The sequence below is a fragment of the Lolium perenne genome, chromosome 6, assembly GCF_019359855.2.
Source record: "Lolium perenne isolate Kyuss_39 chromosome 6, Kyuss_2.0, whole genome shotgun sequence".
In the NCBI taxonomy this organism is placed as follows: domain Eukaryota; kingdom Viridiplantae; phylum Streptophyta; class Magnoliopsida; order Poales; family Poaceae; genus Lolium; species Lolium perenne.
This window is the reverse complement of record NC_067249.2, coordinates 139,818,621-139,835,929: the sequence shown is the minus strand read 5'-3', so window position 1 is coordinate 139,835,929 and position 17,309 is coordinate 139,818,621. Positions and strand designations below refer to the sequence as shown.

General features: G+C 47.1%; 2 protein-coding genes across 3 annotated transcripts; one reads left to right on the top strand and one right to left on the bottom strand.

Annotated features, from left to right (window-relative positions):
* Positions 1 to 9,225: 9,225 nt before the first annotated feature.
* On the top strand, positions 9,226 to 10,674 carry LOC127326546 (transcription termination factor MTEF1, chloroplastic-like). Its single transcript, XM_051353391.1, has 2 exons — positions 9,226 to 10,536; positions 10,633 to 10,674. The coding sequence occupies exon 1, from the start codon at positions 9,241 to 9,243 to the stop codon at positions 10,087 to 10,089; it is 849 nt and encodes a 282-aa protein (XP_051209351.1). The 5' UTR covers positions 9,226 to 9,240; the 3' UTR covers positions 10,090 to 10,536; positions 10,633 to 10,674.
* A 1,088-nt stretch (positions 10,675 to 11,762) lies between these two features.
* LOC127326545 (beta-1,3-galactosyltransferase GALT1) lies at positions 11,763 to 15,681 on the bottom strand. 2 transcript variants are annotated; one of them, XR_007867952.2, is made up of 8 exons: positions 14,946 to 15,681; positions 14,657 to 14,871; positions 14,299 to 14,580; positions 14,054 to 14,182; positions 13,793 to 13,972; positions 13,442 to 13,549; positions 12,668 to 13,049; positions 11,763 to 12,060 (listed from the first exon to the last, which is right to left on the bottom strand). XR_007867952.2 is itself a non-coding variant. In XM_051353390.2 (7 exons), the coding sequence occupies exons 1-7, from the start codon at positions 15,679 to 15,681 to the stop codon at positions 12,843 to 12,845; spliced, it is 1,857 nt and encodes a 618-aa protein (XP_051209350.1). In that variant the 3' UTR covers positions 12,620 to 12,842. The 2 variants fall into 2 exon arrangements, 1 of the variants encoding a protein (XP_051209350.1); XM_051353390.2 differs by lacking the exon at positions 11,763 to 12,060 and having other exon boundaries at positions 12,620 to 13,049.
* Between the last annotated feature and the right edge of the window lie 1,628 nt (positions 15,682 to 17,309).

Genomic DNA, 17,309 nt, shown 5'->3' with positions numbered 1-17,309 from the left:
ATATGACTAAACTGATATGTTTTCATATCCGGATAAAAAACAACACATTTGAAGAAAAATAATAATATTTTTATCGCCTAATAACAACCAATTTTTTTTTGGATTATAGCCGCATATCGAGAAATAAGAATAGGAGAAAACACGTGATTTCCATGTCATGCCTATAATTTTTTTGCAACAAATTTTTATTTTCCCAAGATTTTTTTGCTGGATGAAAATCTTCCTATGAAATTTAAGCAAAGTAATCCTAGAAAACATCCTTGAGGATCATGTCCCCCAAATCAAACAACACTAAGGGATCCTTTGATTCATAGGATTTTCATAGCAATTATGTAGAATTTAGATCATATGGTAAGTTTTCTATAGAAGTTATTTGATTCATAGGAGCATATCTCATAGGAATCTAGCTTCTGGTGTAAATTTCACAGGAAACAAACATTAGATCCTATCGCATACAAAATTCCCTTACTAAAATCAAAAGGGAACTCCTCTTCCCATAGAATTTTGATAGACATGGCATTCCAATCATATATGTTTCCTATTCCTATACTTTTCCTATCCTCTGGATCAAAGGAGTAGTAAGGGATTATTTGGATCATATGATTATAAAACCATGGGAATAGGAAAAACAAAATATTTTGATAGGATTGCAAGCATAAAAGGGATGACTGCAAAATAGAGAAAATAACAACCATAGTCATTTGGATGGAACACACACAAAAAACATAGGAAAAATGCATTGATCCTAGGTGAATGAGCTTAAAGTGGATGTTGAAATTCCCCTGGGATTCAGGTGTAGTAGTGCAATCCATAGGAATTTTGTTGGTGTCATTCCTTTGACCCGGAGGGCTTCCTTAGGGGAAAAAAATCCTATGGTTTGGATTCCTCCAAATTTTTCATTGAAAATACTTCGATCAAAATTAAGGAGCTCTAATAGAAAAATCCTTAAGGATTCAAACCCTCTAAAAATAACTATGAAAATTATTTGAACCAAATAGGCCCTTGGGATTGTTAACGCCGCCTTGAGTTTTGGCAATTTGGAAGCTATATCGAAGTTAGAGTTGTTAGAATGTGGACACGATGTTGACATCGTCTGGACTCTGTTGCAGGGGAAGACCCGGAACAACAGTAGAATCGAGGAAATTTTTTAAGTTGGGCACTTCCTTTAAATTTTTAAAAGAAATATCCTCCTTTGAAAAGTAAAAGGATTTTAAAACTCCGAGTGGCCCTCTTTCGGCATGTCCCTGCTCTGTTGGTGTTTGTTGAGTTTCAATCATGTATGTTACCTTGGCTATGTAGATTAGTGGTGCTCGAGCCTCAAGGATTGGTTTTTGAGCCCGTTCTTCGGGTTTCAACATGGTTTTTCTAGTTAACCAGATAACTTTTTTATAATGTAATTCTATAACTTTTCGGCCCTGGTTGAAGAACTCACTAGACACATAAAAGTACAAACTAAAGTAAGTTCATAAAAATTCAGAAAGCAAATAAGAAACTGAAACTAACAAACCCAAGGTAACAATAAAATAGCAAGTCGACCCTGGACGTCTCTCCTCTCCCGCTACTGTAGCTGAGAGGTGCGTTTTTTTAGAACTTCCTTGCCGATCCACCTCGCCACCGTAGATTCGTCGGATCCCTCGCCCTCTGGCGGCCGCTCCGGCGGCGGGAGGGTGGAGGATCCCCGTCTCACGGTTGTAGATATCGTAGGTTCTGTAGGGGCTTCAGTCGGCGGCGCCGTGGAGGTGGTAGGGTCGCCAGTGTGGTTTCTTTTTGCAGGCGTGCATCCCCTTCGACGGTGGCGCTCGGCGGAGCTCCGCGGTGGCACGCCTGGGTCTCCTGCACCCCGCGGATCGGTGGATCCGTGTCGTGCTTCGTTCCCCGGCCAGATCCTGTGCATCGACGGATCTGGGTTGAAGATGAAGCTTTTGTTGATGATGATGGAAGACGATGCTGCCGACGGAGTAGGGCGGAGGCTCTCCGGAGTTCGAGGCCCGACGACTTCCCGTCTGCTAGGGGACATCCTCCGATCCAAGGCTCAAGGGAGGATGCAGCGGCGGCGCGCCATCGGCACGTTCTGCTCCTCGCCGGCGACATCGAGTTGCAGAGGGACTTCGTTGTAATTTCTATCTTTGTTGTGTGTCTTTCTGTAATCTTCTTCCTTTAATATCATCAGTGGTTTCCCGCAAAAAAAAAGGTAACAATAAAATAATAATGAGTATATAAAAACAATAAGAAAAAGAATAATAAACAGAAAAACGGAGGATGAAAGGGCAAAGCATAGTGATTAGTGAGGCACTGAGCCAGGCCCAGGATGAATAAATCAAGGTTGAGAACACGACGTTGTGCAAGGCCGGCCAGCCGCGCTGCTACGGCCTCGGGGCGAAGCCTTGTAGCTTCGTTATCGCCTCTCCGGTCAGCAGAGTTGTGCAGTGGATAAACCGAGCAGCCTCCCTAAACCCCAACTCCGGCGCCGTCATGCTTACCCACACGAGCCTTCCGCCTCTGCCGCCACCTCCCACCCCGACCCCAACCCCAACCCCGCCCGCCCGCCGTGCCGCCGCCGTCGGCGGCAGCAGCGTGGAGTTCCGCCGCAAGCTCCACTTTCTGTCGGCCGAGCTCCACCTTGACCCATTCCGGCTGCTCGCCCTACATCCAGAGCTCCGCTCGGCGCCGCTCCCGCTCCTCCACGACGCCCTCCGCCTCCTCCTCTCGCACGGGCTCTCCGCGGGCGACGCCTCCCGCGTCTTCGCGGCCTTCCCGACGCTCCTCACCTCTCCCCCAGAGGAGTCCCTCCGCTTCCTTTCCGCCGCCGCGCCGTTGCCCCCTCCGCTCCTCCGCGCCGCGGTGGTGCGCTCCCCTCGCCTCCTCGCCGCATCCATCCCGGACACCCTCAGCCGCGTTCCCCAAACCCGTTTTTTGTCCGGCGCGCCCCGATACGATGTCCGGCGCCCCGAGCCCGTCCCCGCCCCACAGGGGATGCTCCGGGCACGCCGGACACAACGAAAAGCGAGGCGGGCTCCCACATGTCGGCGAGTATTTTCATATATTGTTGATTCGCACTTTTTTTCTCGTCGCTCCTTCCTTCCCGCACCTCGCACCCCTCCGTCTGACGAGGCGGTTCCTCGGCAATGCCCACCATGAGGGGCTTGGGTTTTAGAGAGAGACGATGATGGAAGTTCCGGGAGCGAGGCGGTACACGACGTACCCAGGTTCACGTCCCCGCGGTGGAGGATCGCTACGTCCTGCTAGCAATCCAGTATATGAATATATGGGTACAGGGGGCCGCCATAGGCGGAGTTGTTGGATCTAGTCTAGTTCTAATCCGCGGGTTGCGGTTTCTAGGCGTGTCGCCTCTATGATTATGTTTCTGGTTGTGTGTGTCCTAAGGGGTGCCCCTACCTGGCTTTATATATCAGCCAAGCTAGGGTTTACAAGAGTCCTAGTAGGATTCGTGTTGGAGTCTTCTTTCCTTGTAGTCCAAGTTAAGGCGCGTGCAGGTCCAGCTCGTCAAGTCCTTGTGCTGGTCCAGCTTCATAGTTTGCACCGGGTATGGCAATGTCGAGTACCCGAAGGGTTATGCCCACGTCAGTAGCCCCCGAGTGTCTGGCCGAAGTGAAGCTTCGGACAGGGACTAAAGTTGTCTTCGTCGAATGTCTTGATCATCTGTTAAATCTTGTGCTTGATGTAGAGTCGAAGTTGCTTTCTGTCGGGTGCGCGAAGCGCTCCCGATGGGAGTAGCCCCCGAGTCTATGGGCGGGTGCTTGCAGCCACGCATAGACTCAAGTTGTACTACTCGAAGATCTTGATTGTTGATGCCGACGTCTTCAAATTTATTCTTCTTTGTTGGCGAGGTTGCCATATTTTTTATCGGGTGCGCGACAAGCGCTCCCGATGGGAGTAGCCCCCGAGCCTGTAGATAAATATGAAATAGTTATGTATAGGGTGTAAAAATGCTAAGTCAAATACCGTACATGTCCTCGCGTTCCGAGAACGTGATGTCGATAACTCTGATGATTTCACTGATAGAGGAGTTGATGATTTGGATGATATCCCAAAGGAGCCGATGATTTGGATGATGGCCCAGAGGAGCCGATGATTTGGATGATGGCCCATAGGAGCCGATGATTTGGATCTTGTCCCAGAGGAACCGATGATTTGGATGATGGCCCATAGGAGCCGATGATTCGGATGATACCCAGGAGGAGCCGATGATTCGGATGATACCCAGAAGGAGCCGATGATTCGGATGATACTCAGAAGGAGCCGATGAGTCGGATGATACTCAGAAGGAGCCGATGATTTTATCGGGTGCGCGTCCAGCGCTCCCGATGGAAGTAGCCCCCGAGTCTGGGCACTAATGCTTGCAACCGTGAGTAAACTCAAGTCGAGCAACTCGATGTTTATAGTTTTCTTCAGGTGCCATTGACACATTGTTGTATATTTCAAGGGGCAATCCTTAATGCACCTTGAGCATCGTTGATGCCATTGTTTGTAAGTTTTTCGGTAGGTACATATATATGCACTTTTACCGTGCCGTTGGCAAATTTTGAAGGAGCAAATCTTAATTGCCCGTTTAAGCGTATGTGTATTCGTTGGTCAGCAAATTGTTTGAGTGATCAGCTCGTGTTGCAGGTCTTGCTAAACCCGTTGTATGTGCAACTTTGCTTTCAACCGATGCATGTCTTGACTCCGTTGCTCTTTGATACCTTTGTAATTTAAAGTATCGAGCGTGGGTCGTTTTCGTACGTGTTTCATGATCCTTGCTATCTGCGGCACTCTTTGAGGCATCTATAGCAAAGGAAAAGAGCGAGGTCCTCGTTGTTTCATGATCCTTGCTATCTGCGGCTCTCTTTGAGGCATCTATAGCGAAGGAAAAGAGCACGGTCCCCGTTGCTTCATGATCCTTGCTATCTGCGGCACTCTTTGAGGCATCTATAGCAAAGGAAAAGAGCAGGGTCTTCGTTGTTTCATCCATTGCAGCACTCGTATTTTCAGAGGCTTTTTCATTATCCTTGCTATCTGCGGCACTCTTTGAGGCATCTATAGCAAAGGAAAAGTGCAAGGTTCCCGTTGATTCATGATCCTTGCTATCTGCGGCGCTCTTTGAGGCATCTATAGCAAAGGATAAGAACAAGGTTCCATTGATTTTGCATCATAACACTCGTAGTTTCAGAGGCTTTTTTAGAGTGCAATCTCTGGGCATGTTTTCCATCGCACCGATGTTCATTGAAATATACGAACAAGGTTCCTGACGATGTAGTTCAGGTGTCCCGAATTACTGCAATTTTTTAAAACTTGAGTCTTCATATCTTCTTAGGTTCCATCGAACCGGCGCTCCCGATGGGAGTAATAGTCTTCAAATCTTCTTGGGTTCCAGCGAACCGGCGCTCCCGATGGGAGTAATAGTCTTTAAATCTTCTTGGGTTCCATCGAACCGGCGCTCCCGATGGGAGTAATAGTCTTCAAATCTTTTTGGGTTCCAGCGAACCAGCGCTTCCGATGGGAGTAACCGCAATAGTTCGAAGATATTTCAGGAGCCCCCGAGTAATTCCAGCGAACCAACGCTCCCGATGGAAGTAACCGCAATGGTTCGAAGATATTCCAGGAGCCCCCGACTAATTCCAGCGCTCCCGAGAGTGCATCAGGAGAAGATATATCTAGGGCCGAAGAGGATAAGTCCATCAAGTAATCATAAATGATGAAGCCATTGACCCGAGGTAGTCCATGCGGCGGACGCAGTCGAAATAATTCCGCCACCCGAGATAGTCCATGCGGCAGGCGCAGCCGAAATAATTCCGCGGACAGAGATAGTCCATACGGCAGGCGCAGCCGAAATAATTCCGCGGACAGAGATAGTCCACGCGGCACCTAGCTGACGTGGCCGATGAAGAGGACGCAGTTGACATAGCCGATCCGCTGTGGGCGAGCATCCGAATATATCGGGTCCGTAATATCGGGTCCGCGGCAGGCGAGCCCCCGAGTAAGAAGAGTGCGCGATGGCGGGCGCGGTCAGCCGAGCAGGGCAGTCGACGGGCGAGCTCCCGAATATATCAAGTTCGTGATGCAACGAGCGAGCCCCAAGCGTTGCGACTGTGCACGGTGAAGCAGTTGAAGCTTGTTCCGATCTGCAGTCATATTACGGCGCAAAAAACTGCGCACAAATAATAGTACGAGCCAAAAATATTTGACGAAATAAGTTTTGCGAAATTAGAAATATAGCAGCCAAGCTCTGTGCTCCTACTCACGAAACCTTTTTTTTCATCTTCTTCATGGCCAGGCTCACGCGGTGCGTATAGATCAAATCAACATGGATTTGGCTTGCAAGCTTTCTTGTAACGGAGGAGCCAAGCTTTCAGATTGATTAATCTTCTCCCTTGGGACATTGACTGCTCGTATTCTCGACTGAACGATACACGCGAACCCCACGCGAGCCTTTTCTCTTTAGATTTTTCCTGATTACGCGCGTGCTGCTCCAGGCGGAACAATAAAACTTCACGAATTTACGGTGCGGAACAGCGACCGCTGCCGCCGGGATTTTCTTCTAGTCGATTTGCTGCGCACGTGGTAGAGTCGACGTCTTCATATACGGTCCGTCAATCGACATTCATCGGCTGCTTCTTCGATGTTGATACCGAAACTTTTCACGCAAAAGTAGATGAGCTGACCAGATGCGATCTAGTCCATGTGGTTGATACTGAAGAACTTGATGGATCCCGCCCGGATGACAAAATCCAGTCACCGCGTTTCCCACAGACGGCGCCAATTAACGAGGCGGTTCCTCGGCAATGCCCACCATGAGGGGCTTGGATTTTAGAGAGAGGCGATGACGGAAGTTCCGGGAGCGAGGCGGTACACGACGTACCCAGGTTCACGTCCCCGCGGTGGAGGATCGCTACGTCCTGCTAGCAATCCAGTATATGAATATATGGGTACAGGGGGCCGCCATAGGCGGAGTTGTTGGATCTAGTCTAGTTCTAATCCGCGGGTTGCGGTTTCTAGGCGTGTCGCCTCTATGATTATGTTTCTGGTTGTGTGTGTCCTAAGGGGTGCCCCTACCTGGCTTTATATATCAGCCAAGTTAGGGTTTACAAGAGTCCTAGTAGGATTCGTGTTGGAGTCTTCTTTCCTTGTAGTCCAAGTTGAGGCGCGTGCAGGTCCAGCTCGTCGAGTCCTTGTGCTGGTCCAGCTTCATAGTTTGCACCGGGTATGGCAATGTCGAGTACCCGAAGGGTTATGCCCACGTCACCGTCGCCGCTGGATTTGCCGACCGTTTTGGCGTCTGATCTTCTGAGAGTCAGCACCATCGTCGCGGCTAGCGCTCCCACCGGTCGTTCCGCCGCCGCCGCTTCGCCGTCGCGTCCCTGAACGCGGCTTCAAATCCGCCGCACCTCCGCGCACACAAGGTGCTCGATGACTTGCCAGGTAGGCGCGACTGGCCGCTGTTCATTGCGTCGTCTGCCTCAGCGCAATTTTAACCATTGATTTTGCTTTAGGCATGGATAGCGACGATGAGATGCTTGCCCTGCTGCTGGAGGACGAGCAAGCCTTCGACGACGACCTCCGGGAGCATTGGCTGATCATTGCGTCCCTCCAGGACATGGTTGACGCCAAGGAAGAGAAGAGGAAGAGGCCGCGCCGCGGAGGATCAAGGTCGGAGAGAAAGAAGTCCAAGCCCCGACAGAGGATGGATGGGCTTACCATGATGCACAACGACTACTTTGCAGATGGTGCAACACATGAAGACAATTTTCGGTGCCGGTACAGGATGAGCAAGGGTATGTTCATGAATATCCTCCACGGCGTTCGAGAGTTCGACCCCTACTTCAAGCTCAAGCTCGATTCAGAAGTGCACTGCCACCATGAGGATGCTTGCATACGGAGCACCTGCCGATACACAGGACGACTACCTTCGCATGAGTGAGTCTACTGTCATTGAGTGCATGTACAAGTTTTGCCGAGCTGTGGTGGGAAAGTTTGGCAAATACTACTTGAGAGGGCCAACTGAGGAAGAGACTGCAAGGATCATGACACAAAATGCTGCCAGAGGATTTCCTGGAATGCTTGGAAGCATCGATTGCATGCACTGGTCATGGAAGAACTGCCCGTTTGCTTGGCAAGGTATATACAAAGGGCGTCATAGATATTGCAGTGTGGTGCTTGAAGCCGTGGCAGATTATGACCTGTGGATTTGGCATTCTTTCTTTGACATGGCGGGATCACACAATGACATCAACGTGTTGCAGCAGTCTCTGGTGTTCAGCAGACTAGTGGAAGGGCATGCTCCACCATGCAACTATGAGGTCAATGGCCACCAATATACCAAAGGCCATTATCTAGCCGATGGTATATTTTCAAGATGGGCCACTTTTGTCAAAACAATCTCGAATCCATCAGGTCTCAAGAATTCCCACTTTGCTACACGACAGGAGGCTTGCAGGAAGGATGTCGAGCGGGCATTTGGTGTGCTTCAAGCACAATTTGCCATTGTCCGGTACCCTGCTCTAAGCTGGTCTCACGACCAAATGTGGGAGGTGATGCAGGCTTGTGTGATCATGCACAACATGAACATCGAGGATGATCGCAAGAATCATGCCAGGACACATATTGGTCCCTATGAGTGTGAGGGCCCTCTTGCGGAGGTTGATCACGAGTTGCCTGCAGATTTTGCTGATTTCCTCGTCATGCACGCAGAGATCCGTGACAATAATGTTCATGATCAACTTCAAGCTGATCTCGTTGAGCATTTGTGGAGGATCAAAGGAAATGCCGCGGCACCTTGATCTAGCCCTATTTTACATTTGTTTAGTTATTTTATTGTTTGTTGTATTTTAATTCGAAAACTATCTCTACAAACATATTTATTCATATGTTACATTTGATAAATGATTTTGTGTTAAAAAAACTTTAAAAAAATGTTTGGGGGTGGCATTGGGGGACGCGGCTGGGAAGCGACGTATGCTCCTATATGCATGTATGTACACGTATGCAATGAATACCCAATATTTTTTGTAGAAAAATTTCGGTACATATGCTCCTATATGTATGTATGGGCATCCCGAGTTCAGCCCATCCAATCTGGGCCAAATACTGAAATACCCAATTTGGGCTTTCACCGGGCTGGATTTTTTTGAGACGCTTTGGACGCGACGCGACTGGCTAAGCTTCGTTATCGCTCCCCGGCAGCAGAGTTGTGCAGTGGATAAACCGAGCAGCCTCCCCCAAAGCCCCAACTCCGGCGCCGTGATGCCTGTCCACACGAGCCTTCCGCCTCTGCCTCCACCTCCCACCCCCACCCCAACCCCGCCCGCCCTCCGTACCGCCGCCGGCGGCGGCGGCGTGGAGTTCCGCCGCAAGCTCCACTTCCTGTCGGCCGAGCTCCACCTTGACCCATTCCCGCTCCTCGCCCTACACCCAGAGCTCCGCTCGGCGCCGCTCCCGCTCCTCCACGACTCGCTCCGCCTCCTCCTCTCGCACGGGCTCTCCGCGGGCGACGCCTCCCGCGTCTTCGCGGCCTTCCCGGCGCTCCTCACCTCGCCCCCGGAGGAGTCCCTCCGCTTCCTCTCCGCCGCCGCGCCGCTGCCCCCTCCGCTCCTCCGCGCCGCGGTGGTCCGCTCCCCTCGCCTCCTCGCCGCGTCCATCCCGGACACCCTCAGCCCCGCGCTCCACTTCCTTCGCCACCGCATCTCCCTGCGCCGGAGGCCGCTCCCGCTCGCCGCCGCCCTGCTCCTCGCCTTCTCCGTCGACCGCACCCTCCTCCCCAAGCTCCTGTTCATCGGCGAAGCCACGGGGCTCCCTGACCCCGCCGTCTGCACCATTATTCGCCGCGCCCCCGCCATCCTCTCCTATGGCATCCAGACCAACCTCACGCCCAAGCTCAAGTTCCTCGCCGATGGCATGGGCAAGGATCCAGCCACCGAGCTCACCGAGTTCCCGCACTACTTCGCGTTCAGCCTGGAGGGGAGGATCAGGCCCAGGCACCAGACCTTGAGGGTCAGGGGCGTTGAGATGTCAATAAAGGACATGCTCACCATCAGCGACGATGAGTTCAAGGAGCGGCTCGTCGATGCCGCACTGTCGAGGCAGAGGACGTGAACCTGCACTCAGAAGCAGGGTATCCGTGGTGGCTGTACTGAATCTGCTTGTGCAAAATGGCAGCGCACTTGGTTTGGATTTGATCAAGAAGATCACCCTCTAATGCGCTGGATGCCATCAACAGTAACTTGGAAGAGTTTCATGTGTTAATCTGGATTCACTATCAACTAAGCCCGAGGGCAAGGCTGAGATATATGAAGGTCATCAGGAGAGAGGCAAGAGTTTGTGATCTGTGAAGAATGATCATTTTATAGTCATTGCTGTGAGTCAATGATGTTCACAATGACATGAAAAAAGTGACTGCTATTATGATTTTTCTCGAATGGTCTGTTGCTGCTAAGTTGATACAATTTGTCTCCTAACCTTGGAGGAAAGATGGGGTCTGAGCATGAGCTGTTTGAGAAGGACATTTTTGTTTGATGGTGGAGCTGTGGGACTTAGGTTTAGGTGAGTGGTAACCAACCAGAAGATTTTAGTGATACCATTTCTTTTTTTAATGTGGATTTTACCATGTTGATTTTCCGGCTCTTTGTCTGTATGTAGGGTTTTCATGGGATTATGTGAATGGAATTGTTATTTGGTTCACTTTTGGCACTGTATAGCTGTTCAAAATATGAATGTGAAAGGCTAGATTATGTTTGTTCAAACAACATGGCCTTTTCTAGGCCAGCCACATTTGGATGCCAGAAATGATAATCCATGCTTAATTGTGGCTAAGGTTTTTGGTTGTTAGGCCTAATGTTTACCTCTTATGACTGTCTCTCTGATTTGTCCCTTCTCACAGGGAATAGGACTACCATGTTGGAGATTACAATTGTAATTTGGTGTGAATATGTGCCGTTGGACTGTTTGTGATGGTCCGATTCAACCTCGTTTTTTTCTACAGCAAACCACCAAGGTATGGTAGTAGCTCACGAAACTGTAGTGGATCCCCACGAAGTTACAGTTAATATGAATGTGAAATAGTGGATCCAAATGTGGTTTGCTGTTTAGCCTTGGAGGAAGGTTGGGTCTGAGGCACGAGCTGTTTGAGAAGGATTTTTTTTTTTGTTTGATGGTGGATCTGTGGGACTTAGCTTTAGGTGAGTGGTAACCAACCTGAAGTTTAGTGATACCATTTCTTTTCTTATGTGGATTTTAGCAGTGTATAGACCATGGTGTTTTTGCGGCTCTTTGTCTATATGTAGGGTTGTGGTGGGGTTATGTGAATGGAGTTGTTGTTTGGTTCACTTTTGGCATTGTATAGTTGTTCAAGATATGAATGTGGAAGGCTAAATTATGTTTGTCAAACAACATGCCCTTTCTAAGTCAGAAATGATAATCCATTTTTAGTTGTGGCTAAGGTTATTAGTTGTTAGGTTAGGTTTACCTCTTATGATTGTCTCTCTGATTTGTCCCTTCTCACAGGGAGTAGGACTACCATGTTGGAGATTACAATTGTAATTTGGTGTTCCTTCTCACAGGGACTGTTTGTGATGGTCTAATTCACCTCGTTTTTTCTACAGCAAACCACCAAGGTATGGTAGTAGTTAATGAACCTTTGGTGGTTCCCAACGAAGTTACAATTAACAAATTATGGCAATGATCACCCCTACCCTCACCCACGGAATTTGCTAGCACAAAAATGGTTGCTCTCATGTTTATTCTTCTGATTAAAGGAGCTCACTGCCCACATTTCTTTCATAGAGTTGAACTGATAAAGTGATATTACCACATCCAAGTTTTGAGTCACCTCCACATCTGCAGGGTCTGGATGACCTCCAGGATCCCAGCACACACACCCTACTAGACTACCAGTCAATCAACCCGAAAACATCACCTGTTGTCCATATATTACAACCTCCCAACTGAACTACTCATAACCCTCATCTTCTGAACCTTTCAACCTTCTTAGTATTCTTGTTGGAAGCTTCAGTAACCACCGGTGACAGCAGCTAGGAACCCTTGTGATGCCTGTCTGAACTGCCCAATCTGAAGATTTCCCCAGGCCACCAGCCAATGCAACATTTGAAACACTAGATTAGCAGGATCAGCATGGAAAAATATTTTTTCAACAAGGAACATTGGGAGCTTTATGTATGGTCCACAGCAGAGAACTATCCGAAACAACTAAGTTTTCTATTCTTACTAGAGAAAGCCATTGCCTGCTACAGAAGTCAGTCCCATTACTAAAAGCACAGTTGACTATGCTTAACATAATTTTTCTCCAGTCTCTACGTAGCTACATAACATACAGTTTGTACTACCTGACCATCCTCTCTTTACTAGATTATATCCTTAGTACAAATACTATTACTACAATGTACAATCCAGCCATAAAAACACTCTAGTTCTTGAAGGAATTATACTGTGTCAAACCAATGCTTCCTATGAGGGCACTTAACTGCCTGAATTTCAGAGCTATAAACAGAGAATAAACGGAGGCCACCCCAATCTGGATAATGGTATTTACATTTACCATTATCCTCTGCACAGATCCTTTATCTCCTGGCACATAACAACAGTTTCCCACAGAGAGCTTGACCACTGATAACCAGCTAAAAATTAATTGTATATGTGTAAATTCATTCATATTTACCACTGATATGTTGAGAATCGTTTGCCAGTAATGGAATCTACACCGTCACTAGGTTCTTGCTAATAAATCCCGAATCATCCCATCCTCATTGCACCATGAATGATTGTCCTTAATCCATTGAAAAAATAAAACAAATATATGCAATGCTCATGGCATCAAATTCCCTGTGCGTTAGTTAGTTGCAGCATGTTGCTTGATTTGTCCTTAGGAGTTTCTCCCACATGCATAGCATATTCCTTGGTTCTTGATAATGAGCAACAATGTACCCGTCCTTGCATCCATCAATGTAAATCCTTTCATTTGTTTCATATCTGATGGGTAAGCCACCCTTCTTCATTTCGTTAACCCATATGCCCATTGCTACATCTTCTAGTTTGAACATCTGCAAGAGTGAAGGATGTAGATTAATCTTGTTAAGTTCTCCTAATCAGTCTACCGGTAGCAGAGAAGATCAAAGAAAAAGAGGTTTGCCACTTAGGTACAGATGTACAGTAGAAATCATTTGTTATGTGGTAGCAGTGCAGAAGGCTGGACTAGTTCATCATTTTGTGTGATTTTCTAGCACTTGTAATTCAACAGCAAGATAAAATGTGGGTAGCTTGAGTGCCTCTTTCAGCTAGTTCTTTGTTTAATAGGGATAGACTTGCGTAATTTTACTAAACCAATACACCTCCAGGTTACTTGTCTGTCGCTTGGCAGGTCTTCTATAAGCTAGTCTCATTTAGCATGTATAGCACAGATCGATAGATTACACTTGCGCGTAGATAGAAATACCTTCAGACAACTTGTTTTATACCAAGTGTTGATTGTTCTTGCAACATCTTCTGAAACCACGTATCCTGGTCCATGAGCCCATGGTGGGTATTTCTCTTCAGGCCATTCCTGCAGAATACATCCGAAATTTTAGCACCCAAGTTTCCTGATGTTGTGTGCTCCATATAGGGTTAGATAATAACCAAATAAATAAGGAATATTTATTAAATAAGAAATATTTTTACTTAAATAGGAAAGTGTAGTACTCTATGTATCAGGAAATAATTCAATATAGTATAGGAAAGGAACCAATGGTTTAGGGAGGGGAGCAGGGATTTGTTGGCACTGAACCCATTTTTGTGGAGACATTACCTCTGGGCTTATGTACCATTTGCTGTCACGATTTCTGTGAGGGCTTGAGTCAGATTCGATGCGGCCATAAAGCAGACCGTTACTGACATTCAGCTTTTTTACTGATGACTGGATTTCGTGTACCCGAACGAAAGCATCATCATCTGTTTTCATCAGATACTTTGCTGATACAGTGTCGGTCTGTTAAAGGAAATTAAAGTTGAGCACACAAAAGTAAAAGAAATGGAGAAGCATAAATCAATTATGACCAACATTGTTTACCCCGTAGATGCATATTGCCAGTGTCTTCCATGTAATTAAGCTGTAGTAATCAACGAACGGCAACACCTGAATGTCACCATATGTTCGTGCCTCATTCCAGAGTTCCACATTTACCATCAGGTTTGTATGCTTTAAACAAAATAACATCAACTTTAGTATCAGGAGTCTGGATTGTCTCAATATTTAGAATTTGTAAACGGAAGCATTAAAAACACTTCGAAACCTTGTCAGGTTTTAGGCTTTACCAGGCCAACAAAAAAACGGACTGCTACTGTTCCATTACGCACAGCATCATGTTGCATCCATGTTCTTCGAATCACCATTCTACGCTTGAAGTTGTTTGCTGTTGAAAATATGCCAATCAGAAGGTCGAGATCTTTGCCATCTGAAATATGTGTTGACTTCAACATTTCAAGATCGACGCTATTCTCCAAATCTTCTGATGTGGGCAAGCCGCTTGCAATTGCACTTGCTAGATCGAAATCACCAGAAATTCTCACTTCAGTAACAAACCAAGGTTCCAAGCCCTAATAACAGAAACACCGATTGTAAGGTTTGGAGCTAGATTGCATTTATTTCATGATCCATGTGGGAGAACATTACCGCTCTATATGCAAATGAAGTAATATGTCTCCCATCAACTGACATATGGATTCCTTCGAGTCCTATACGGAGAGTTGCAATAGCAAGGTATCCCTGCTTAAATGGAAAATGTTTGCTTGATTTTCTACCTTGCTTGGCACCAGTGTTACGTGTTGAGTTCATTATGCTCTTTTCTTCTCTACCCACCATGGAATTACATCGCTCCAAGCCATCCACTGTGAAGATATCAGAAAATTAGTGTGATGAGGCACCGGCAATGATAAGCGACAAATAAGCAAGTCCTAAGTACCTTCAGTTGCATTGCTCGAGTTCTTGCAGGGGCAACGATCCTCATAACCCCAGCCGTTGCTTGCAGTGAAGGTGTTCTGCACTATGACTGGACCTTCAGTAAGTTTATCGCCAGTTAGACGGACATTGTAGTGCACTATAATGGGTTTTTGGGATTCCCCTGGGAGTGCCGTCCCAACAAGATCGATCCAGAAGTTACCAGAGAGGCTACCAGGAGTGCCTATAACAGTTACGGAAGAACCTGCAACAAGCCCGCAAGGTATGCTGATGGTAAAATTACTACCCTCGGACTTGGAAGCGTTCATTGTGCGAATGGAATATGGACATAGTCTCTCTTTCTTTGTCCTTGGAGAACTTGCATTCTGAACTGACGTCGTCAGGTTTTCCCATGCAGTTCTTGCATCGTTGATTGCTTCAGTCGCATGAGGAAGGCCAGCAGAGATGTTGGCTAACCGCGTCATATGATTCCAGGTATCTAGCCAATGTAATCCTTCAAGGGAGGAATTCCCGGAATCCAAGCTGCTTGAAGTGTCCGCTGCTACTGCTACTACATGTGTATTTTCTGGATCGGCTACCGGTGCATCCGCTTGGTTGCTCAGCCATGCGAGGGGATTGGCATGGAGGATCTGATTTCGGGATTCTCCTGACGCTGGGCTGTTCACTATCAAATACCGCACGACGAGAGGAGAGAAGAAGGTGATCAGAACTGCAATACTGATTTGCTTTGTCGTCCACATTTCTGATCTCACTTTCCACGAAGCCGTGGCAACCAGCCCTTCTAGGTTGTATCCACGCTTCTGGTCAAGGTCCAGCATAACACGTGAGTAAGCATTCTTGTTCAGATATAAATTAAAGTACTACCAAGAACATCAAACAAAATGGAAATAAACTATACCCTAGTTGATGATGTTACATATCAGTGCCAAGAACATCAAACAAAATGGAAATAAACTATACCCTAGTGATTGAAAACTCGGAACTTCCAACCTTTGGGTTGATGTGCTAGTCTCTGCAGAAACCTCATTTCGTTATTATATTAATTAATTATTAAACTTACTAGCATGACCATGTCAAAACCAATGGTCTTGTGCCGATTGTTCGTGTAGTGGTTTGTCAAATTAAAGGTACGGGGATGCAACGCCGCCATGGAGTGCCAAGTGTTCCACCGTAACAGACCAGGCGCCTCTAGTCCAGTCAAGCCTGCACTCTTTCTTTCACGCACGCGGTCTCTGAATGTCTAGACGGCTGCCCTGACTTTCCTTTTTTTTTTCTTTATATTTTTAGTTCTCTGTCCACAAACGAATGTTGGAGATTTTCTAGTTGCAGATGTATCTATACATTTAAGTGTGTTTAGATAATCTAAATTTAGGCAAATTTGCAACATCTCCTTTTATGGACAGAAGTAGTACTTCTAATGAGCGGTGTGGTTATTCTAAGGTGATGATTTTTGAGTTGTTCTTCATCGTTCGACCTGACCTGATGTTTGTGGACCACAGCTATGGAACCTTGCCGCGGAAAACTTTCTTCTAGCTAGTGAATTTGAACTGAAACGTGGATAATCTGAGAACTTACGCCGGCCACTCTAACTGGATGTTTCTCGACCAAAGCTATAGAACGTGGTTATGGTATTGATGAATGATGATAATGATCTGCTAAATGGTATGACTACCCAAGTGTTCTGCATCATCAACTATCTAGAAACTGCATCGTGTTCTCGAATCGGCAAGCAACTGCCAAATTAAGCACCAGCAGTTAACGAGTCCCTACTTTGCATGAAACTGGAAGGGAGGAGGAGGATGATGCGACGATGCTTACCTCGTGGGCCTTGTAAAGCTATACTGCGCCGATCTTCAGAGCTTCAACTGGGGAGAGATGATCGTCGATTAATTCGCCGAACATAGGAGGGGAGAAGATGAAGATGGAGCATAGCATATGCTTCCCCGAACGTGTAGCGGCAACGGGCGAGAAAATCGAGAGGGGAGCAAGAGGTGCAACCGGCTCAGGCTTAAGACAGGTCCTTGCTAATAATGCCATACAATATTTTTTTCCATTTTCCTTGTTGTTCACATAGTGCCGTGCCGGCCCCAGGTCAAAAAGAAAAGTGATGTGCCGGCCCACGACTTGGTCTCAGGCTTGCCCAGGTTGTTGTTTTGAACTGTGTGAGGGCATGCATCGGTGATCGATGGAAGTGGATGTTTTGTATGTAACCGCCGGAACTTGCAACTTAGTGCGGTCAACTGCACGATCAACTACGGGCAGCAAAGCTTATTATGGATCGAAGCTTTGCTCTAGGTCATTCTATATACTATGTAGACTTGAGGTCCGTTGACGTACAAAAGATATTACACGCATGATCAGCACAGCG